This window comes from Camellia sinensis, chromosome 13, assembly GCF_055761805.1.
Source record: "Camellia sinensis isolate YWXY chromosome 13, ASM5576180v1, whole genome shotgun sequence".
Classification (NCBI taxonomy): domain Eukaryota; kingdom Viridiplantae; phylum Streptophyta; class Magnoliopsida; order Ericales; family Theaceae; genus Camellia; species Camellia sinensis.
Window position 1 is genome coordinate 95,144,792 of NC_138973.1, and position 26,654 is coordinate 95,171,445.

General features: G+C 36.4%; 1 protein-coding gene across 1 annotated transcript; it reads right to left on the minus strand.

Annotated features, from left to right (window-relative positions):
- Positions 1-22,969: 22,969 nt before the first annotated feature.
- LOC114306806 (G-type lectin S-receptor-like serine/threonine-protein kinase LECRK3) lies at positions 22,970-25,752 on the minus strand. Its single transcript, XM_028252108.2, has one exon. The coding sequence runs from the start codon at positions 25,606-25,608 to the stop codon at positions 23,224-23,226; it is 2,385 nt and encodes a 794-aa protein (XP_028107909.2). The 5' UTR covers positions 25,609-25,752; the 3' UTR covers positions 22,970-23,223.
- Between the last annotated feature and the right edge of the window lie 902 nt (positions 25,753-26,654).

Below are 26,654 nucleotides of genomic sequence, written 5' to 3' on the forward strand. Positions count from 1 at the left end.
TTGAAGCATTATTTATTTAAACTATCTCAAATATATATATATATATATATATACATATATTAAACTATTCAAATAGTTAAATAAATAAATAAAGAGGTACAAACTTTAGGAAGCTTCTTAGAAACCTAAAATTTGAATTTAGAATTAAATTAAATTCCCACAATTACAAATTTTAGGAAACCACTTAGGAATCCAAAATTTGAATTTAGAATTAAATTAAATTCCCACAATAATTTTTATTAAAAAAATTCAAATGAATTTTATCTAAAAAATTAATGTTATACCCGAAAACGACGTCAACTTAAATGGTTTTGACGTTCCGTCTTCACCGTGTAACTTGCCACGCAGCAAGGAACACGTCACCTCTTCGGACCCACCCCAAAAGACGTTTGGGGCCCACTCAACTTGGCTAAAAAATATGCCTATATTAAACCATTTTTCCAACAATCCCCCACATGAATGGAATTTGATGGAAAGAAAATGCAACAACATGATCTAATTACAGAGAGTACAGAAATTGAAAATATTCTACAAAGGATAGGTAGCTTTTGGCTTTGAACCTTCCCTTGTGAGACACTATCGGATTTACTAGCTAACCAGTGAACATGATGTCTTGAACTGTTCAGCCGTTTTTGTAAACCAAGACAATAGAACTCACACAGTATATCCCAGACACAATTTAGTTCTCACTATTGTGTTCATTTTGGTCCTAAACAACCTGGTTTTTCATGAGTGCTCTAAAGACTTGTTGCCCTTCACAAATCTTAATTCGAACCAAGGATGAAACTTTGGAAACTTTCTTTCAATATAAGAATGAAGTTGAAAATCAACTTGGTAAGAAAATCAAGAAACTTAGAAGTGATAGAGGTGGTGAATATAAATCACCTTTTGGTGCGTTTTGTAAAGAACATGGAATAATTCATCAAACCACCGCTCCTTACTCACCTCAGCAAAATGGAATTGCTGAAAGGAAAAATAGGACTTTAAAAGAAATGATGAATGTCATGTTAATCAGTTCTGGATTACCTCAGAACTTGTGGGGGGAAGCAATACTTTCTGCTAATTATATTTTAAATAAAGTACCCCGAAAGAAAGTGAATCAAACACCTTATGAAATGTGGCATGGTAGAGTACCATCCTACAAATACTTAAAAGTGTGGGGATGTTTGGCTAAAGTAGCTATTCCTAGTCCTAAAAAGACTAAGATAGGTCCTAAGACCATTGATTACATTTTCATTGGTTATGCCAAGAATAGTAGTGCATATCGATTTTTGATTCATAAATCAGAACATTCCGAAATGCATGTAAATACTATTATTGAGTCTTGGAATGCATCTTTCTTTGAACATGTATTTTCAAATAAAACTGGACAAGAGACTAGTAATAATAAGAGATCTTTTGATACTATTACTAGTAATGATCAAGAACATGATCAAGAGCAAGAGTTAGACCAAAATGAGGAAGAAGAACCTAGGCGTAGTAAACGTGCTAGAACCTCAAAATCTTTTGGTCCAAATTTTCTAACATTTTTGTTAGAAAATGAGCCTTTAACTTTTAAAAAGGCTATGTCCAGTCCTGAAGCTCCTTTATGGAAAGAAGCTGTCAACAGTGAAGTTGAATCCATCTTGCAAAATCACACTTGGGAATTGGTAGATTTGCCACCAGGTTGTAAACCTCTTGGGTACAAGTGGATTTTCAAAAGGAAAATGAAAGCGGATGGATCAATTGACAAATACAAGGCAAGACTTGTGGTCAAAGGTTTAGAAAAAAAGAAGGTCTAGATTACTTTGACACATACTCACCGGTTACTAGAATAACATCCATTAGAATGCTAATTGCCATCGCATCTCTATACAATCTAGAAATTCATCAAATGGATGTGAAAACCGCTTTCTTAAATGGTGAGTTAAATGAAGAAATTTACATGGAACAACCAGAAGGGTTTTCTGTTCCAGGAAAAGAAAAGAAAGTGTGTAAATTGGTTAAATCATTATATGGTTTAAAATAGGCGCCAAAGCAATGGCATGAGAAATTTGATAAGGCAATGATGTCAAATGGATTTAAAATTAATGAGTGTGAGAAATGTGTTTATATTAAAAACACGGACAAAGGTTATGTCATTGTATGTCTTTATGTAGATGATATGCTCATCATAGGTAGTAATAACGACATTATTAAAACGACCAAGAAAATGTTGAATAAACATTTTGATATAAAGGACATGGGCATTGCTGATGTAATTCTTGGTATGAAAATTACCAAAACATCAGAAGGATATGCTTTGTCACAATCTCATTACATTGAAAAAATACTTGACAAATTTAGCAAAGATGATGATCATCTTGCTAGAACACATGTAGATGTTAATTTGTATCTTTCTAAGAATGTACAGGAAAGTATTTATCAATTAGAGTATGTCCAAATTATTGGAAGCTTAATGTACTTGATGAACTGCACTCGCCTGGATATAGCTTATGCAGTAAGTAAATTAAGTAGATATACGAGTAATCCGGGAGTAGAACACTGGAAAGCAATTATAAAGGTTCTAAGATATCTCCGATTTACTCGTAACATTGGGCTTCATTATACTAGATATCCAGCAGTACTTGAAGGATACTGTGATGCAAATTGGATATCGGATAATAGGGACTCGAAGTCCACCAGTGGGTATGTCTTTATTCTTGGTGGGGCGGCTGTATCTTGGAAATCTTCCAAACAGACTTGTATTGCTAGGTCTACTATGGAATCTGAATTCTTAGCCTTAGACAAAGCAGGGGAAGAGGCAGAATGGCTTCGCCACTTCCTTGAAGATATTCCAATTTGGCCAAAACCGATGTCTGCTATATGCATACATTGTGATAGTCAATCAGCAATTGGTAGAGCACAGAGTCATATGTATAACGGTAAGTCTCGACACATTCGTCGTCGACATAACACCGTGAGACAACTACTCTCTAATGGGATTATTTCCATAGAATATGTTAAGTCTAAAGACAACATAGCGGATCCACTAACCAAAGGGTTAGCAAGAGAGTTAGTTGAGAATTCATCGAGGGGAATGGGACTCAAGCCTATTAAATAAGAGTTACTACAACGGCAACCCAACCTAGTTGACTGGAGATCCCAAGATCTAGGATCAAAGGAACAACCGAGTTGTGAATGACTCAGAAGGATCACTGGGGCGTCTTACTCCTACCCATTTCTTTGATGAAATAGCGATGTCTGCAGCGTTTGAGGTTAAGTAAAATTTTAATGATTCTTATATCTAGGTAAACCTAGTGGAGTATGGCAGGATACTCTTCATAAGAATTACCTATGTGAGTGTGAACTGGGCCGGTTCTATAAGACTTGTGAAGGGCTACAAGTCTTTAGAGCACTCATGAAGACCAGGTTGTTCAGGGCCAAAATGAACACAATAGTGAGAACTAAACTGTGTTTGGGGATATACTGTGTGAGTTCTATTGTCTTGGTTTATACAAACGGCTGAACAGTTCAAGACATCATGTTCACTGGTTAGCTAGTAAATCCGATAGTGTCTCACAAGGGAAGGTTCAAAGCCAAAAGCTACCTATCCTTTGCAGAATATTTCCAATTTCTGTACTCTCTGTAATTAGATCTTGTTGTTGCATTTTCTCTCCGTCAAATTCCTTTCATGTGGGGGATTGTTGGAAAAATGGTTTAATATAGGCATATTTTTGAGCCCTAATTTGAGTGGACCCAAACAACGTTTGGGGTAGGTTCGAAGAGGTGACGTGTTCCTTGCCGCGTGGCAAGTCACACGGTGAAGACGGAACGTCAAAACTATTTATGAGTGAATGGGAAGTTGACGTCGTTTTCGGGTCTAACATTAATTTTTTAGATGAAATTCATTTTGAATTTTTTCAATAAAAAACTATTGTGGGAATTTAATTCTAAATTCAAATTTTGAGTTCCTAAGTGGTTTCCTAAAATTTGTAATTGTGAAAATTTAATTTAATTCTAAATTCAAATTTTATGTTCCTAAAAAGTTTCCTAAAGTTTGTACCTCATCATTTATTTATTTATTTAACTATTTCAATAGTTTAATATATATATATATATATTTGAAATAGTTTAAGTAAATAATAAAATTCTACAGGTTTTTATTGTTGACCAACGGTTTCTTATTCAAAAGTTTGAATAATATGTTCAGAAGTTGTAACGGTCAAAAAGGTTGGGCACCTGTTCATTACCATATTGCACCTTTTCGGGTCCATTGTTGTTGCCTATAAATACTTGGTATTTCCAACAGTCTTGGGGATGAAAAATCAGTCTAAAATTTTGTCTTTTTGCTGTCCAATTTTTCCCTAGTACATTTATTCTTCATATTTAGTTTTAGAATAAATTAAAGAGAGTATAGATCACAGGTTTAATTCGCCGAACAAATTGTTTGGAGTACTACTACAGTTTGTGAAGATCATTGTATCCTGGGAGATAGACGCCACTCAACCGTAAGTACCGTAGCGGGGCGAATCTGTCTTAAGGACAGAGTGTCACACACTCGACTTGGTCTTAATTTTAATTTGGTTCGATAAATAAATCTGGTATGTTATTTATTTATTTTGTTTGAATTTATTTCAAGTTATTTTATTTTACACAGAAGATTGTTTCAACTGGGCTAAGAGTGAAATTTCTATTCTTTTTTTTTTTTTTTGTTTCTTCCTTTGTATTTTTGATAGCCTATCTTGGTCAATCTCACTGGCTTTTTTCTTTTCTTTTTTTTTAAGAAATAAAAGTGACAAAAATAAGGGAGTACTCTGTCTTTCTATTTCTCATCTAATTTAATCAAATATGAGAGAGAATTCTATTTCTCTTTATTTTTATCATTTCTCACCAAATCGCTCAAAGTAAAACAGGCTGCAAATGGATCAATCAGTTTGACATTTTGCACAAAAAATCTGTCATGCTTCAGACTGTAGAGAGAGAGAGAGAGGCCAACTCTAACACTTTTTGTTGAGGTGTAGCAGTAAATAATGAACCGTCTCTAACCAAATGAGTTGAATACCAAATTAACTGATATCCATGCATGCATTAGGACCTCATGAAACGGAATCTACTATGAATTCTAATAGTCACTTGGAGGAAATGAGAACATATAGCTGGCCCCAAGTAAATGGAACAAGGTTTTTTGAGTGAAATTGAGTTGGTTTTCGATTTTTGTCGTCATAAGGTGTGTTTGGTAAAACTTATAAGCAGTATTTTTAGCCTAATTTTTGGAAATGTGTTGTCGGTGGAAATACTCTGGCAATCTGTGTTGTTTGGTAAAATTTTCATGGTTTTAAAACTTATTTTCTTTTTCAACTCAGAAAACGAATTTTTTTTTTTGAGTTCTGTTGAAGATTTCTTAAAGGCTGCCAATAAGTTTTTTTAATGTATTATTTTTTTAAACTTTCAATAAAATTTACCAAATTGTAACCATTATGCCTTTTATATAGTAATCGTATGTAATTTGAATGAAGTTTATGTTTGTGATTCACATTCTATGGTTTGAAAGGCACTGTCTAATGCAAGCATCTAACTCTGCAAAACAGGACTGCATTTAAGTCTGCAAAACAGGACTGCCTCCTTGCAAGAAACAGAGAAAGATACAGTTGCAACATATATAAATACACCAACTCTATGCATTCTGTCTTGGGTGTGCTTTTGTATGTACTGTAAAGATTTATGGTGAGCTACAAGCTAAGCAGGACTTCAAGTAAATTCTAACTTTCGAATTTACTTCCTTCAAGTAAAAACTTTATTTGGGAATTTGATTTTTAGTATCATTTATTTTTTGACACATTTCTAAGAGCTATGGTGAGATCTATGGTGTCAAGGAGAACATTTAGCTTTAGAGATTTATGGTGTCGAAAGTTCTATCAGGCATATCATATATATACATTTAACTGTTTCGATTCACTACTAATAGAACTTTTGATAAACCAATATGGCTTGTGTGATCATTCTGACTTTCATCTACCAACCAACCTCTAAAATTCCAATTCCTTATCTATATGTGTTGGAATAATCTTCTGTGTAAATAAAATAACTAGAAATAAATTCAAACAAAATAAATAAATAACATACCGGATTTATTTTGTCGAACCAAATAAAATTACAAGACCAAGTCGAGTGTGTGACACTCTGTCCTTAAGACAGATTCGCCCTGCTATGGTACTTACGGTTGAGCGGCGTCTATCTCCCAGGATACAATGATCTTCACAAATTGTAGTAGTACTCCAAACAATTTGTTCGGTGAACTAAACCTGTGTTCTAACTCTCTGAAATTTATTCTAATACTAAAATGAAGAATAAATAAAAAACAAATGCAGAATTTAGGACAACCAAAGACCAAAACAGACTGATTTTTTCCGGATGATCAATTATTGGATTTATGGTCAGTATATATAGGCAACGGTATTCCCCCGAACAGGTCCAAAACAATTTTGTGAAAAGATGCAACTATTACTATTCAAATTTCAAAACTTGTTTTGACCGTAGTAAAGATCAACTTTTCACATTAATTGAAAAGAGACCCGTTGGAATCTGTTTCACCTTTATTTTATTTTCATTTAAACCATTTAAAATATATATACATATATATTAAACAAGTTTAATAAATAAAAGAAAAGGTATTAATTTTAGGAAACTATCACGGAACCTAAAATTTAAATTTAGAATTAAATTAAATTTTCACAATTACAAACTTTAGGAAACCACTTAGGAACCCAAAATTTGAATTAGAATTAAATTAAATTCCCACAATAATTTTTATTGAAAATCCAAATGAATTTTATCAAATAAAAATTAATGTTAGACTCGAAAACGACGTCAACTTCCCATTCACTCATAAATGGTTTTGACGTTCCGTCTTTACTACTTCACCTCCTCGGACCCACCCCAAAAGACATTGACGGAGAGAAAATGCAACAACATGATCTAAATACAGAGAGTACAGAAGTTGGAAATATCCTGCAAAGGATAGGTAGCTTTTGGCTTTGAACCTTCCCTTGTGAGACACTATCGGATTTACCAGCTAACCAGTGAACATGATTTCTTGAACTGTTCAGCCGTTTGTGTAAACCAAGACAATAGAACTCACACAGTATATTCCCAGACACAATTTAGTTCTCACTATTGTGTTCATTTTGGCCCTGAACAACCTGGTCTATCATGAGTGCTCTAAAGACTTGTAGCCCTTCACAAATCTTATAGAACCGGCCCAGTTCACACTCACATAGGTGATTCTTATGAAAAGTATCCTGCCATACTCCACTAGGTTTACCTAGATATAAGAATAATTAAAAGTATTACTTAACCTAAATCGCTGCAGACATCACTTATGTCATCATAGAAATGGGTAGGAGCTGGACTCCACAGTGATCCTTCTGAGTCAATCACAACTCGGTTGTCCCTTTGAGCCAAGATCTTGGGATCTCCAGTCAACTAGGTTGGGTTGCTGTTGTGGTAACTCTTATTTAATAGGCTTTAGTCCCATTCCCCTCGATGAATTCTCAACTAACTCTCTTGCTAACCCTTTGGTTAGTGGATCCGCTATGTTGTCCTTAGACTTAACATATTCTATGGAAATAATTCCATTAGAGAGTAGTTGTCGTACGGTGTTATGTCGACGACGAATGTGTCGTGACTTACCGTTATACATATGACTCTGTGCTCTACCAATTGCTGATTGACTATCACAATGTATGCATATAGCAGGCACCGGTTTTGGCCATATTGGAATATCTTCAAGGAAGTGGCGAAGCCATTCTGCCTCTTCCCCTGCTTTGTCTAAAGCTATGAATTCAGATTCCATAGTAGACCTAGCAATACAAGTCTGTTTGGAAGATTTCCAAGATACAGCCGCCCCACCAAGAGTAAAGACATACCCACTGGTGGACTTTGAGTCTCTAGTATCTGATATCCAATTTGCATCACAGTATCCTTCAAGTACTGCTGGATATCTAGTATAGTTAAGCCCAATGTTACGAGTAAATCGAAGATATCTTAGAACCCTTATCATTGCTTTCCAGTGTTCTACTCCCGGATTACTCGTATATCTACTTAATTTACTTACTGCATAAGCCATATCTGGGCGGGTGCAGTTCATCAAGTACATTAAGCTTCCAATAATTTGGGCATACTCTAATTGAGAAATACTTTCCTGTACATTTTTAGAAAGATACAAATTAACATCTACAGGAGTTCTAGCAAGATGATCATCATCTTTGCTGAATTTGTCAAGTATTTTCTCAATGTAATGTGATTGTGACAAAGCATATCCTTCTAATGTTTTGGTAATTTTCATACCAAGAATTACATCAGCAATGCCCATGTCCTTCATGTCAAAATGTTTATTCAACATTTTCTTAGTAGTTTTAATCATATCATTATTACTACCAATGATGAGCATATCATCTACATAGAGACATACAATAACATAACCTTTGTCTGTGTTTTTAATGTAAACACATTTGTCACACTCATTAATTTTAAATCCATTTGACATCATTGCCTTGTCAAATTTCTCATGCCATTGCTTTGGCGCTTGTTTTAAACCATATAATGATTTAACCAATTTACACACTTTCTTTTCTTTCCCTGGAACAGAAAACCCTTCTGGTTGTTCCATGTAAATTTCTTCATTTAACTCACCATTTAAGAAAGCGGTCTTAACATCCATTTGATGAATTTCTAGATTGTATAGAGATGCAATGGCAATTAGCATTCTTATGGATGTTATTCTAGTAACCGGTGAGTACGTGTCAAAGTAATCAAGACCTTCTTTTTGTCTAAATCCTTTGACTACAAGTCTTGCCTTGTATTTGTCAATTGATCCATCCGCTTTCATTTTCCTTTTGAAAATCCATTTATATCCAAGAGGTTTACAACCTGGTGGTAAGTCCACTAGTTCCCAAGTGTGATTTTGCAAGATGGATTCAACTTCACTGTTGATAGATTCTTTCCATAAAGGAGCTTCAGGACTGGACATAGCCTCTTTAAAAGTTAAAGGCTCATTTTCTAACAAATATGTTAGAAAATCTGGACCAAAAGATTTTGAGGTTCTAGCACGTTTACTACGCCTAAGTTCCTCTTCCTCATTTTGATCTAACTCTTGTTCTCGATCATGTTCTTGATCCTGACTAGTAATAGCATCAAAAGATCTGTTATTAGTACTAGTCTCTTGTCCAGTCTTCTTTGGAAATACATGTTCAAAGAAAGATGCATTCCGAGATTCAATAATAGTATTTACATGCATGTCGGAATGTTCTGATTTATGAATCAAAAACCGATATGCACTACTATTCTTGGCATAACCAATGAAAATGCAATCAATGGTCTTAGGACCTATCTTAGTCTTTTTAGGACTAGGAATAGCCACTTTAGCCAAACACCCCCACACTTTTAAGTATTTGTAGGATGGTACTCTTCCATGCCACAAATCATAAGGTGTTTGATTTATTTTCTTTCGGGGTACTTTATTTAAAATATAATTAGCAGAAAGTATTGCTTCCCCCCACAAGTTCTGAGGTAATCCAGAACTTATTAATATGGCATTCATCATTTCTTTTAAAGTCCTATTTTTCCTTTCAGCAATACCATTTTGCTGAGGTGAGTAAGGAGCGGTGGTTTGATGAATTATTCCATGTTCTTTACAAAACTCACCAAAAGGTGATTCATATTCACCACCTCTATCACTTCTAAGTTTCTTGATTTTCTTACCAAGTTGATTTTCAACTTCATTCTTATATTGAATGAAAGTTTCCAAACCTTCATCCTTGGTTCGAATTAAATAAATATAACTATATCTAGTATAGTCATCTATAAAAGTGATTACATACTTTTTTCCACCTCTGGTTTGAATTGATTTAAAATCACAAATGTCACTATGAATTAATTCAAGTGGTTCCGTACTTCTTTCAATTGAATGAAAAGGAGTTTTAGATAATTTTGCCTCAACGCAAATTTCACATTTATGATTTGAATCAATGTTAAATTTAGGTAAACATTTCATATTAATTAATCTACGCAAAGATCCATAATTAACATGTCCTAGTCTACCATGCCATAAATTTGAAGACTCAAGCAAGTAAGAAGAAGATGTAGTATTATTAATAACTGAGGGTACAACGGTCATTACATTTAACTTGAAAAGGCCATCAGACATGTAACCTTTTCCTACATACATCCCATTCTTAGTAAGTACAAATTTATCACTCTCAAATACTAGCCTAAACCCATTCTTACTCAACAAAGATCCGGAAACAAGATTTTTGCGAATGTCCGGTACATGCAGCACATTGTTGAGAGTGAGTTCCTTTCCAGATGTCATCTTGAGTACAATCTTTCCTTGTCCTTCAACTTTGGAAGTTGAGGAGTTGCCCATAAACAGTTGTTCACCATTATCCACTGTAGAATAAGATGTGAACATCTTTTTGTCGGCACAGATATGGCGAGTAGCACCAGTGTCCACCATCATTCTTTAGGATTTCCGACAATATTTGCCTCGGAAACAACTGCAGAAAGATTAATGTCATCGACACCATTGGAAATATTGTCCACTTCAGTCATGTGGGCTTGAGCAGGCTTCTTGCTTGTTCTTCTTTTGTTTTTGCCTTTGCTACGGCAATCTTTGGCCCGATGTCCCTCTTTATCACAGATGTAACATTTGCCATTAAACTTGTACCTTTTATTTCCCCCCCCCCCTTTAGAGCCTTGTGATGAACTTTCTCCAAAAGACTTTCATTAATTGGTTTTTGAAGCATGTTCCACCACATTTGCCTTAGACTCCATAGGAAGCTTACCACCCCGCTTTTCAGAATTGCGGTTGTCCTCCTCAATCCTCAAACGCACAATTAACTCGTCCATAGAAATTTCTTTGCGCTTGTGTTTGAGGTAGTTCTTGAATTCCTTCCAGCCTTTTGGTAATTTTTCAATTAAGGCTGCAACTTGAAAGGATTCACTGAGAGACATACCTTCTGCGTGAATGTCATGCAGAATGAGTTGGAAATCTTGAGCTTGGCTGATCACAGTTTTTGAATCAACCATTACAAAATCTAAGAGTCTGCCAACCACAAATTTCTTTGAGCCGGCATCTTCCGTTTTGTACTTTTTCTCCAATGATTCCCAAAGTTCCTTTGCTGTCTTGATTGGACTGTAGACGTTGTACAATGTGTTGTCAAGTCCGTTCAAGACGTAATTCCAGCAAAGGAAATCGGCATGTTTCTAGGCATCAACCGCAGCAACCACTTGCCGATCGGTTTCATCCTCTTTCAGGATAGGAGCATCTTCACGGAGGAAACGAGCCAGGTTCAGAGTTGTAAGATAGAACAACACTTTCTATTGCCATCTTTTAAAATCAGTTCCTAAGAACTTCTCTGGCTTTTCACCGTAATTTACCGGTACTGTTACAACAGGAGAGGGGGTTGGCGTCATTGCAGCCACCACAGTAGTATTTGTTTGGGCATTCGTTTCAGTAGCCATCAATTCTAATATATAAAACAAAATTATAATTAGAATTTACACTACACAGAAAATTAAACCAAATTCACAGAATTAAATTCTGTAAAAATAAAAGAAACAAGAATATAACTTTTATTTTCCAATTAATTTGAAAATAAAATAAAATTTTATTTAAACAAATTAATTCCACACAGAAAATTAAATTCTGTAAAAATAAAAGAAATAAAAAAACTATAACTTTTATTTTCCAAATAACTTGGAAATAAAATAAAATTTTATTTAACCAAATTAATTTCACAAAAGAAAATAAATTCTGTAAAAATAAAAGAAATAAAAACTATAACTTTTATTTTTCAATTAATTTGGAAATAAAATAAAATCTTATTTAACCAAATTAATTCCACACAAGAAAATTAATTCTAGTAACACTTCAATAATTAAAAATACTGAAACAGAATTTTAATTAATGAAAACTCAGAAAATAATTTTTAAAACCCAAAATTAATTTCTGAAAAAATTCCACAAAAATATATTCTGAATTGTTAATGACACCAGTATCGTACTACTAGTTGTTGTCAAAGAAAAGAGACAGTATATTACTACTATCTGTCAAATAACATATAATCACTATTTGTTTTTCCAACCAGAATATTATTTTGTAAATTCACAGAAAATAATTTTCTTCCGAAATTATTTACGAAGAAAGAAAAGGAAAACAAACGAAAAATTCTGTAAACAGAATAATTCGAATCTGTCTTAAGATTGTTGGAATAATCTTCTGTGTAAATAAAATAACTAGAAATAAATTCAAACAAAATAAATAAATAACATATCGGATTTATTTTGTCGAACCAAATAAAATTACAAGACCAAGTCGAGTGTGTGACACTCTGTCCTTAAGACAGATTCGCCCCGCTATGGTACTTACGGTTGAGCGGCGTCTATCTCCCAGGATACAATGATCTTCACAAATTGTAGTAGTACTCCAAACAATTTGTTCGGCGAACTAAACCTGTGTTCTAACTCTCTGAAATTTATTCTAATACTAAAATGAAGAATAAATAAAAAACAAATGCAGAATTTAGGACAACCAAAGACCAAAACAGACTGATTTTTTCCGGATGATCAATTATTGGATTTATGGTCAGTATATATAGGCAACGGTATTCCCCCGAACAGGTCCAAAACAATTTTGTGAAAAGATGCAACTATTACTATTCAAATTTCAAAACTTGTTTTGACCGTAGTAAAGATCAACTTTTCACATTAATTGAAAAGAGACCCGTTGGAATCTGTTTCACCTTTATTTTATTTTCATTTAAACCATTTAATATATATATATATATATATATTAAACAAGTTTAATAAATAAAAGAAAAGGTATTAATTTTAGGAAACTATCACGGAACCTAAAATTTAAATTTAGAATTAAATTAAATTTTCACAATTACAAACTTTAGGAAACCACTTAGGAACCCAAAATTTGAATTAGAATTAAATTAAATTCCCACAATAATTTTTATTGAAAATCCAAATGAATTTTATCAAATAAAAATTAACGTTAGACTCGAAAACGACGTCAACTTCCCATTCACTCATAAATGGTTTTGACGTTCCGTCTTTACTACTTCACCTCTTCGGACCCACCCCAAAAGACATTTGGGATCCACCCAAAATGGGCTAAAAAATATGCCTATATAAAACCATTTTTCCAACAATATGGTCATTGAAGATGAAACATATTTCATTTAAAATCACCGTAACTTTTCATTCACGATAAGGAATTGAAGCAAAATTCTCACGACCCGAACCCGCCCCCATGGGTTAAGGACGTAACCGGCCAGTAATCCTAAGATCACCTACGGCCTCAAACCAAAACAGACTTAACACATCAGAGTAAAGGGGGCCAAAGGGAAGCCAAATTTAAAACTTTGTCCATAGAGCCGTGCTTATATGCACATCAAACAAACCATGCTCAGATATGTTAATAACCCACGTCAAAAATACAGTTTCACAAAATTCATTACAGACAGGATCATCTAAACTGAGTCAACCCATATCACAATTACATACTGATATACACCTTGCCAACAAGACAAAATGGAAATACATAACAGAATGGCAAGGTTGAGTCTCGTGCGTGAGACACAAGGCTGACTCTCCAAACTCATGTTATTCCTGGCAGACTTCACTGGGGCTGGGTTTGAACTTCTCTTGGCTCGCCTACAAAGACATGAATGAGCGTGAGCGATAGCCCAGTGAATAATATCATCAAATATGACAGTTACATCACAATATGTAGAACAACATGCTCCAAACGGCCTTGGGCCCAATTCATACTTCTAATTAGCAAATATATAAGACTATACGAAATGCAAATCAAGTAACTGTAGTTCCAACATTCTGGCCTTTGGCCCATTTGGGTTTCCATTCATGGCAAAACGGCCTTCGGCCCATTCACTTATGTCGAAACGGCCTTTGGCCCATTCATTTTTATCAAAATGGCCTTCGGCCAATTCATTTATGTCAAAACGGCCTTTGGCCCACTCGTTCATGTCAAAACGGCCTTCGGCCTACTCATTCATGTCAAAACGGCCTTCGGCCCACTCACATGTGTCAAAACGACCTTTGGTCCATTCATTTACATCAGGACGACCTTTGGTCCATTCATTTATATCAGGACGACCTTTGGTCCATTCATGCACATCAAAACGACCTTTGGTCCATTCATTCACATCAAAACGACCTTTGGTCCATTCATTCATTTCAAAACGACCTCTGGTCCATTCATTTCTATCAAAACGACCTCTGGTCCAATTACTTTCATGACAGACTTTTGCCCACAATCCCAATCAGCAATTCCAGCAATTCATAAAGCTTATGAGGGAATAGACAATTGGACATTCACAATTATTCGAATATCGATATTACTCATAGTGATCGGCTTGTGGATTCGCCCTGGAGCTTGACCCTACACATTCCATGCACACAAAAGGGTCATTAACAATTCAATCCATTCTTTAATTCACATATTCCTCTTTAGGCTTTATTATTATCTCATCAACTCATTTACAATGCTTAACATATGCCTAAGAGTGCTTGCAACTGAAAGAGAACGGAAAACAGAACACAAAATGCAAAAACAGAATTTCAGAAAATATGGTCCCCGCTCGAGCGTGGACTTCACCGCTCGAGCGGACCCTTAGGTCTGCAAAAGTACTGGTTGCCTTCAATTCCAGCTCGAGCGTGAGCTCGGCCGCTCGAGCGTACTGCCTATCTACATAGCTCCCCGCTCGAGCGTCAACTTCCCTGCTCGAGCGGGAACCATGTCTGCAGAAAATGCTGGGAGCTCGATTTCTCCGCTCGAGCGTCACTTCACCCGCTCGAGCGGACGTCGAAAATCTGGGAATCCCAGGTTGAGTTCTTGAGCTCCATTCCGACTTTTAACCAACAAATCATGCATGTTGTAGCTCAAATATCACATATAAGTATACTAACAAGGTATAAACACCAAAACACCTTATTATGGAGCTCAATTTCAAGGATTAAACACTTGCATGTCTCAAATTGACACCAAACTCAATTCTATCATACATATTCATGCATTCAAAGCTCCCATCTTCAATTATTCAGGCATGCATGCCCATTTGACTTCATATTCACTTCAAATAATGTAATTAGTGCTCATTCCCATAAAATTTAACAAAGACATGCTTGCATGTGGGATTACACTACCAATCTTTCACAATTTCACAAATTACATGCTAGATTTTGTGATTCCATAGGAGTTCTTTACATGCATGTACATATCAAGCCTCAATTTCAATAAAACCAACTCAAATCATGCTCTTGATCACAAACAACCCTTGAACACACAAGATTACACATTAAACTCATGAATTCAAGAATCAATGCTTACCTAGGGGCTCAATTCTTCCAATTTGGTCAAGTCTAGAGTTGTCTTCAAGACTTCCAAGATTCAAGAGCAAAACTTTGATTTCCTCCCCTCTCTCTCTCTAATTCGGGTCCCTCCTCCTCTACAGAGTTAAATCAGCCAAGAATGAAATAAGATGAGGGAGTTGAATACATAAGGGTCCCATATAACCCCACTAAGCCTCATTAATTTAATATTACATATTTGAGCACCAATTCATTAATTAGTCAATTTAATCTGGCCTGAATCATTTTTCAATTAAATTTCACCGTAGGCTCTAAAAATTATGCCAATCACAATGGCGTAATCGATTTCGGGTTCTGTGGCCGATAAGGCCCTCAATTAAATTTCCAAAGCTGATTATTCAAACAGATATTCCTACGGTGAACAAATAGAACTTCAAACCACATATTTTCACATAGTGGAACACAAAATCATATCAAAATACATAATCACATCATGTTAAGGACCAATTAACATATTACGGAACAGGGGTATTACAGTCTTCCCCCCTTTAGGAAGTTTGGTCCTCCAAACTTAATTTACCTGTAGCCGAAAATAATTCGGAATACTTTCTTATTCAACGGTTCCATTTCTTTTTGATAGCCACTTACTTAGCCCCAAAGTCAAACAAAACTCAGTTCTTACTCAGTCAGAGACTTACCTTTTCTTCCATACAAGGCTTGTATGGTGCCATACCGAAACTAGAGTGTAAACCGTCGTCGTGAGTAAGGTCTGCCAACGATGAATAGATCTTTCCAATTCCTCGAAAATCTAAGGTACACATTTGGAGCATTTCTCCCAGAATCTAACAAGTTCTTTCTGATCATACATCAATTTGCGGATGGAAAAACAGCGCCGAATCATAATTCAGTTTCGTATCAAATTCGTAATTTGTCCAGATCATATACAGAAATCATAAGTCATGATTAAGTTTACGTGACACATCCAATAGCATTAACAGAACAGAACAGAACGGAACAGAACAGAACATATACACGTGAGGTTACGAATAACCAGTTTCATAAGGGAACCTTCGGGTCCGGATAACATAACAGAACAGAATCTGAGCCCCCATTGCCTCTTGAAGGCTTTTCAGAATTCAAACACATTTTAGAATTTCTGCCTAAACAATAGATACTGGGACCCCATGCAACCGAGCGATCTTATCGATGTAAACAGTGGCTAGTCTACAAGCATCATACAAAATTTTATAGGGAGAAATGGGCAACTTCAATAATTTTACCTACAATAGCCCAAATGGGACTTACACCTTGGGTACTCAAGGTAGCCCCACAACGAAACTCGTAGCCACATATTCCCATTTCCATTCCAAAATGAGGAGAGGTTGAAGTAGTCCCGCCACTATCTAAAATTCAACTTCGACCTGTTGGCACCGAAAAATATTTAGACATATTCACCAACTGACCTCTTCAAGGTAGGTCACCAACATATTTATTTCAATGTCAGCTAACTTTATCACAGAAGTTCGGTCTATTCCGTGTCACAAAAGTTCAATTCATTCTTCAACAATTCCCCAATTCACGATCTGATTCGGTATTTAGTCCAGTGGCTCATCACAATTATCCAAGGTCAATTAAAAGTCTTCAGGAATATAAGGTGGATCCAGATACTGATTCCCGAAACAACAAAGGTAACATCGAAGTAATTACCCACACGATACACATAGTCCAGACATCCCCGTAATACTGATTGTAAAGTACAATAACATCGAAGCAGACAATTTCTGACATAATACACGTGTTCTCAATTCATTCAACAGTTTACAGTTCACAATTCAGTTCAATATTCAATTCCCTGTTCTATCGAGTCTTTCCACATTATCTGATAGTCATCAAAAGCATAAGGCAATTCATATATAAACCTCCATAATGGCAAAAGTAGTATCAAAGGAATCAATCACATGTTAAGTGCAATTTACACATCCTCAAGGCTCCAATTACAGAATATAATGGCGCTGGGCAGGCGTTCACATGGTGTACTGAATTCGCACACTTATGGATAATCAGGATTTTTCAAAGCTTCTTGAATGTCTATAACATCTGCATAATACCAAAAGATGACATTCCGGACAAAACAAAGGAATAATCGTCTCGGAATCAAGCACACCCGTTCACAACCGTCGGTGGCCGACTCGAGATCGATTAGTCAAACCCACCCGTACGAAACCGTCGGTGGCAAAAGGTATCTTGATCAAAGGTGCTACATAGGCTTAACGTCCCCTAGCACGAAAGGACGCCCCAAGAATGTCATCAAAACAAACATAATACCACTCACCGTAACCTGATCTTCCAAAATTCGATAACACTGAAGCAACCACTCTCCCATACACAACATATTCTGATCAGTCAAGGACAACTGTTCAGTACTGCTTATAGTCAAATCAATCTGCCATCATCAGTCCCCATAGCATCAAACCAACCAAGATGGGACAGTACACAAGCATCGTTCCTTAAGATACCCAATCACGGGATTTGTACAATTCAGTTCATCTATAACACATATGTCCTCCATAGTTGAAGGTTGGTTCTCAATGGTGTTCATAGGTAGATCAATCCATTGATAGCCTACAAAAGGTCTTTCAAATAAGTCAAACACTCCAAACGGATTCAAGTTTTGGGTCCATCAGTTTTCCTGCCAATAATAATCTGGTCATTTATTTATAGACAATTCTTAACCCCCTTTTTCAAAATCAACTTAGATAGAGGTTCTCATCAATCAATCCAAGCAAGGGTCTTGTCAGATTAAATTAAACAAAGGTCCCGTCAAATTATATCCAATGAGGGTTCTATCGGGTCAATTCAGACAAAGGTTCTATTGGATCAAGTCAAATAGAAGTTTCCTCAAATAGGGTACATTTGATTCTGTAAAGCTCACTTCGTTTGTTTAAGCACATGGCTGATAGTTTCACAACTGCCCTAAATTTATCAGTTCTCAAGGTCGTATCAGAATCATTCATCATAACTATTCATATCAAAGTGTTTCAAATCACGTACAATACGGTATTATCCACATAAGTTCAGGTATAGTTACATAAGCATGCAAGTGTTCATATCAGGAGGTACGTATCACAATCAGTATAGCAGTTCCCAAATAAGCCTTATATGCAAGAACATCGTGCACAGTAATACATTATACAAAGTTCCTCGGGTACACATAGTATGGGATTGTTACGCAAAGGTTCCAAATTAGTCACATCACCCAGTCAACTTTCTACCAATCAAAATATATGGTCTCACAATTATAGAGTTCATCATTTAGGGCGCTCAACTTGGTCACACGATTACAGAATCATAATTCCAATGGTTTAGTCATTGAAGACGGTAACATAATAAATCACCCTAAGCATAGGTGTAAATATATATATGTGCATGTGCAGAGTCAATCAATATCTCAAAACGTATTTCACAAATTTCCCAAACGGGGCATATACCTCCAAAGAATATAGTCTCGATCATGTGGGTCTAACCAATCTAGATACACATGCAGCAGATATGAAATATATGCCGATCTGAATCAAATAATATCCCAAGCGAAGATGTACAAGCGTACTAATTCAGAATCAATCAACACATAAGCATTCATTTGTAAACAGTATAGATACCTGGGATAATGGTTACAACATTCTGAGTGCTTTCTGGGATGAGTGTGATTACTCCATCCTGAGTAGCAATTCCTACCACTGGTACGGATTTAGCCAAGGCAGAGGATTCATTCACATTTCGTTCAATCCGGGGACAGGTCCTTGCCGTATGGTCCATTTTACAATATCTATAACGAGCCCCAGAAGTCAGATAACAAACTCTTCGGTGTTTCTCACACTGGTGGTGGCAAAGGTTCTTGCCGTAGCGGCAACTGACGCTGTTGTCTCAAGATCTCTGCCAATTCTTGTACTACTTTTTCCGGACTATCAAGTCGGGCTGTGGAAGAACCTTCCAACCCGTATGCCCTTAATTTGCCCATACTCTACACAAATTCTTATCAAGCTTTACCAATACTGGGATGCCCAATACGAAATTAAACACAAAATCACATGAGTACATTCGCACATAGGCACGTTGTTATATTCTTCTTTCACATATCGTACGCAATTAATCACTTACGTAACAGATAATTGCATACTTATCAAATATCGCATGCTGAACATTTACTAAGTAATTATACACTCAAATCATGTTCATATTCCACGTAGACACGCATTGGCAGCATCGGATGCACATAAACAACCTTTCGTGATTCATATATTAATGTATGTGCATTATATCAAAACAAACTTATTGTACACATTAGTGTAACAATTCATATCTCATATTCCAATCATGTGTGGTACTTCCTTTAGCATAACATAACATATTGGTCAAGCATAACAAGTTCCATAATGGAACCTCCGGTACTGAGTAACAGATCTCATACATAGGCCACGGTATTGTTTCCCCCGGGCGAGGGCCTCATGACCATAAGCCACAGTATTATGTCCCCTGGGCGAGGGCCTCCGCTAAGGATACCACAACTATGTTCAAGGAAAATTTTGAACAATCATTAATTCATACAAACATAACATTTTAGGGGACTTTGTCATTTCATATCATCATAACATAATTAAGGCTAAACGTAACTTTATAGAGTTCTTACTCACCATCCGATTGAATTTGTATTATACTTGATACAAAAATTCACAAGTATGCATATACCAGAAAGCATACATATTCCAATGGTTTACAATGCAAGCAATCCACAAATTTATAGCACATAATTGTTCACATTAAACATTTAAGCGTATTTTTAATGCTTTCAGATTCACATTATCACATGAATGCATCCTAGATCTTATCTAGACGCTTATTGCTCTTTTGGACAAGTGTGTGAGTTATTAACTCGTGCTCTGATACCACTCTGTCACGACCCGAACCCGCCCCCATGGGTTAAGGACGTAACCGGCCAGTAATCCTAAGATCACCTACGGCCTCAAACCAAAACAGACTTAACACATCAGAGTAAAGGGGGCCAAAGGGAAGCCAAATTTAAAACTTTGTCCATAGAGCCGTGCTTATATGCACATCAAACAAACCATGCTCAGATATGTTAATAACCCACGTCAAAAATACAGTTTCACAAAATTCATTACAGACAGGATCATCTAAACTGAGTCAACCCATATCACAATTACATACTGATATACACCTTGCCAACAAGACAAAATGGAAATACATAACAGAATGGCAAGGTTGAGTCTCGTGCGTGAGACACAAGGCTGACTCTCCAAACTCATGTTATTCCTGGCAGACTTCACTGGGGCTGGGTTTGAACTTCTCTTGGCTCGCCTACAAAGACATGAATGAGCGTGAGCGATAGCCCAGTGAATAATATCATCAAATATGACAGTTACATCACAATATGTAGAACAACATGCTCCAAACGGCCTTGGGCCCAATTCATACTTCTAATTAGCAAATATATAAGACTATACGAAATGCAAATCAAGTAACTGTAGTTCCAACATTCTGGCCTTTGGCCCATTTGGGTTTCCATTCATGGCAAAACGGCCTTCGGCCCATTCACTTATGTCGAAACGGCCTTTGGCCCATTCATTTTTATCAAAATGGCCTTCGGCCAATTCATTTATGTCAAAACGGCCTTTGGCCCACTCGTTCATGTCAAAACGGCCTTCGGCCTACTCATTCATGTCAAAACGGCCTTCGGCCCACTCACATGTGTCAAAACGACCTTTGGTCCATTCATTTACATCAGGACGACCTTTGGTCCATTCATTTATATCAGGACGACCTTTGGTCCATTCATGCACATCAAAACGACCTTTGGTCCATTCATTCACATCAAAACGACCTTTGGTCCATTCATTCATTTCAAAACGACCTCTGGTCCATTCATTTCTATCAAAACGACCTCTGGTCCAATTACTTTCATGACAGACTTTTGCCCACAATCCCAATCAGCAATTCCAGCAATTCATAAAGCTTATGAGGGAATAGACAATTGGACATTCACAATTATTCGAATATCGATATTACTCATAGTGATCGGCTTGTGGATTCGCCCTGGAGCTTGACCCTACACATTCCATGCACACAAAAGGGTCATTAACAATTCAATCCATTCTTTAATTCACATATTCCTCTTTAGGCTTTATTATTATCTCATCAACTCATTTACAATGCTTAACATATGCCTAAGAGTGCTTGCAACTGAAAGAGAACGGAAAACAGAACACAAAATGCAAAAACAGAATTTCAGAAAATATGGTCCCCGCTCGAGCGTGGACTTCCCCGCTCGAGCGGACCCTTAGGTCTGCAAAAGTACTGGTTGCCTTCAATTCCAGCTCGAGCGTGAGCTCGGCCGCTCGAGCGTACTGCCTATCTACATAGCTCCCCGCTCGAGCGTCAACTTCCCCGCTCGAGCGGGAACCATGTCTGCAGAAAAGGCTGGGAGCTCGATTTCTCCGCTCGAGCGTCACTTCACCCGCTCGAGCGGACGTCGAAAATCTGGGAATCCCAGGTTGAGTTCTTGAGCTCCATTCCGACTTTTAACCAACAAATCATGCATGTTGTAGCTCAAATATCACATATAAGTATACTAACAAGGTATAAACACCAAAACACCTTATTATGGAGCTCAATTTCAAGGATTAAACACTTGCATGTCTCAAATTGACACCAAACTCAATTCTATCATACATATTCATGCATTCAAAGCTCCCATCTTCAATTATTCAGGCATGCATGCCCATTTGACTTCATATTCACTTCAAATAATGTAATTAGTGCTCATTCCCATAAAATTTAACAAAGACATGCTTGCATGTGGGATTACACTACCAATCTTTCACAATTTCACAAATTACATGCTAGATTTTGTGATTCCATAGGAGTTCTTTACATGCATGTACATATCAAGCCTCAATTTCAATAAAACCAACTCAAATCATGCTCTTGATCACAAACAACCCTTGAACACACAAGATTACACATTAAACTCATGAATTCAAGAATCAATGCTTACCTAGGGGCTCAATTCTTCCAATTTGGTCAAGTCTAGAGTTGTCTTCAAGACTTCCAAGATTCAAGAGCAAAACTTTGATTTCCTCCCCTCTCTCTCTCTAATTCGGGTCCCTCCTCCTCTACAGAGTTAAATCAGCCAAGAATGAAATAAGATGAGGGAGTTGAATACATAAGGGTCCCATATAACCCCACTAAGCCTCATTAATTTAATATTACATATTTGAGCACCAATTCATTAATTAGTCAATTTAATCTGGCCTGAATCATTTTTCAATTAAATTTCACCGTAGGCTCTAAAAATTATGCCAATCACAATGGCGTAATCGATTTCGGGTTCTGTGGCCGATAAGGCCCTCAATTAAATTTCCAAAGCTGATTATTCAAACAGATATTCCTACGGTGAACAAATAGAACTTCAAACCACATATTTTCACATAGTGGAACACAAAATCATATCAAAATACATAATCACATCATGTTAAGGACCAATTAACATATTACGGAACAGGGGTATTACAAAAATACACAACAAACCTCATTGACACACCATTTTTCAAACTCTTCAATGACAAGAAATCTAAATGTTACAACACCATAGAAGGCAAGAAACATACATGCATGATTTTGTCCCTACGGCAAACATATAGAATCCTTATTGGCAATATATGCAGCTTTAGGTGATTGACACATTCTTAAGGCAATAGAAATATCAATACTAACAACAAAACGGATCATCGGAGAAATGTTGACTGGAATTAAGACAATCTGCCTCCCATTCCAATGAAAAAAGGTTTATATGGTACTTAGAAAGGAAGTAGGACTGGGAGGCACTGGGATGTCTACAGTCCCTTCCAGCATCAACATAACTTTCTTCATTGAAGGACGAAGCGATGGATCATCTTGGATGCACCAAAGACCTATTTTCACCACTCTCTCTAATTTTTTCTTTTCCACCTCTTCTTTATCAACCAATAGTTTATGAAGCTCCTTGGCTTGAAAACAATCATAAACCCACTCTTCAAGGACAGCTTCTTCCTCAGCAAGGCTCCACTCCAAACATTTTCTACAACATATGATCTCCAACAACATAACTCCAAAGCTGTAAACATCTACTTTGACTGTTACTGGTAACTTCCGGTGCCATTCAGGCGCGACATAACCTTTTGTTCCTCTCATTGCCGTGAAAGTCTTTGTCTGGTCTGGCTTCAAAAGCTTTGCCAAGCCAAAGTCACAAATTTTGGCACGCCCATGATCACCCATTAATATATTTTGCGGCTTTATATCACAATGGATGATCTGCGTCTCACACTCTTCGTGCAAGTAGAGTATGCCTCTGGCAATGTCGAGAGCAATTCCAATTCTTTCATCCCAACTTGGCCGATTTTCGGGTGTGAAGATGAAATTTGCAAGTGATCCATTACGCATGTACTCATATACCAGAAGCCTATTAGGTCCGTCAAGGCAATAACCAATCATCTGAACTAGGTTTCGGTGATGGGCTCTCCCAATAACTCTTATCTCTGTCTGAAATTCTCTTTCACCCTCTGTCAATAATCTCTCTAGCCTCTTCACAGCTACATCCTTTTGGTTGTATGATATGAATCCTTTAAAAACAGTCCCAGATGCTCCTCTACCCAATTCTTCATTGAACCCATTCGTCACTTGCTCTAATTCCTTGAAAGTAAAAGTTCTTAGAGCAGCATCCTCACCCAATTCAACAGCATTGCCTTTTTCAGAGATCTTTTTATATACCCAGACATGGTTTCTATACATAAGGACACTTGAAATTGCCAACACCATCAAGGCAATAGCAATAAGTGAAACACCAATGACTAGGATGTCTAGTCTCTGTTTTCTCTTTGGTTTCTTGGGTGGATGATCACTATCAGTTAGAACACCTTTTGTGTTAGGTGAAGAATAATTACCCACCTTGATTAAGGCAACATTTGAATCATCTACCGATCTTCTTCCAAATCTCAATGGAAACCTTTGCTTTCTGCACTTTCCGTCTTTGTATAGCGCCGCTTCACAACTACAGTCCTGCAGACAAGCATCTTCACATTCTTTTCTGGAATTCAGCTGTAGCACCATATATGAATCATCATCCCACACGGTATTCTCCAATGGGCTTATGTTGTATCTGGAATCGCCATCCCCATCTATCGTCTTGCAACTTTCTGTGGTGAAATTTCTCATGCACCCTGAAGCCCAACTAATTGGATTAACATAAACAAATCCTGGAATGCATCTACAATCGGCAATGTTATCGTTTAGAACACAGAACCCATTAAGGCCGCATAGACCTGGAGAATGGCAAATATTGTCTGAAGATTGCCACAAAATCGACCAGTTGGCATTTGGATCCAAGATACGTGAATAAACTCTGAAGATTCCGTCCACATCAATTTTCATCATGTAAATCTTTTTTTCCTTTGTAGGTGGTTCTCCTTTGTAGAGATTAAAAATATTAGTTCTTGTTGCGTTGAGCAGGTAGAGATGGCCATCCCCGTCCAGATTCAACGAGCAATTATCTCCATTTTGATTAGTGTTTGATGCCCAATAAGCATATTGGGACTCTATTGCAGACGCCGGATACTGGACGAGGTTCCCATCTCTTTGCATCACCAGACGGAAAATCCCTGTCGAGTGGTTGGTACCTGAAACACTGGAAAACAAGTCTAGCCCTGCCAACAGAGGTTGACCAGACAAAATAGTGTCTGTTGGGAGCCTAAAGCTCTGCCAGATTACGGTATGATTAGAATCATAAAGCACGAAGTTACCTGAATCGAGCATGGATGCTTCAAAAGCAGGTTGTGAAATGTCAGCAATGTAAGTGACATCTTGGCTTTGCGGTTGCTGCAGGATGAGCCTTCCATCACTCGTCAAGGCCAAGGTTGCATTGCTTGGGACCGGGGGTTTGTCTCGGTTGGCTGTCCATACTATAGTATTTTCTGGAATTCCGGCCAAAAAAACTCCGACAGCATAGCCATTGCCTTCCGGGTAGAATCCGAAGGCATACAGACCAGACCTTGACAACCATGAGGAGTTAGTGGTGGGGGTTAGAGAGGAACCTAGGCTTATACTTGAGTTTCTTTGTTGTTGTGCTTCTATTGTAATTGTATGCAACAAAGTTGAAGAGAGAATTATGAGGAAGAAGATTAAGATGGCAACAGCCATGGAAGTGAACAAAGCTCTCTCCTGTACTGAACCTTTTTCTATTTGGTTTCTTGAAGAAATGTAATACACAAGTTGTTGTCTTGCCTCAAGTTTATAGTCTATGGAAGAAATGAAAGTCTTTGTGGACCCGCTCAAATTTTCTTAAAACTATAATCCTCATTGAACCATCCAAATTTATAGTGATTTAAAACAATGTGATATGATAAATAATTTCAATTCACTGAAATGAGATAGGTTTGAATAAAATGATCATTTTTTAACTTTCTTATGAATTTATTATTTTTTTATAATGGTGAATGAAAATTGTATTTATAATACATTAATTATCATTTTTTTTTAAAAGTAAATTAGATATGTGAATGAAAATTATGATAAAATAATCATTCTATTTCATTTTATTATAGTGAACTAAACACTATTAAGGAATTAATTATAATGGTGTCAGATGAAATTGAAAATCAAAATTAATTAATTGGTAAAAAGTTCATGTTCATTGGGCAATATATTATTTGGTTTAAGATTTGATTTTTTATTTTTTTTTTAATGATAAGAACATGTTTAATGTAATTTGGTGAAAATGACTATTCTTTTTTGAAGATTTTTTTTTTTTTTTTTTTTCCAAATCGTATCTCATTGTTGGACCGCCGCCGGAAAGCTTCTTCGAAAAGTCATGTGGTGAAAGGAGTGGTGGTGATGATTTGCATAAATATGTGGATTAGATGGATAGGTAGGTGGTGGGATAACACGTGAATACATAGGAGAATTGAATAAATAGATAACCTTGAACAGATAGATAGACGAGGGTAAAATAATTTTTAAATTATAATTGTTCACTCTCAAATAATAGAGTTTTGGTCCAAAAAATTTATAAATGGACCCCATCTGAGAGTCCAATTAAAAATTAAGTATTAGAAATATAATATATTAATTTTATAATAAATATAAACAAGTGTTAATTTTTCTATGAGAACCTGGGCATCATTAAATCTCACAAATATTTGTGTAGATCAAAAAGTCATTTTGCATATAAAAAGACTTCTTCTTCT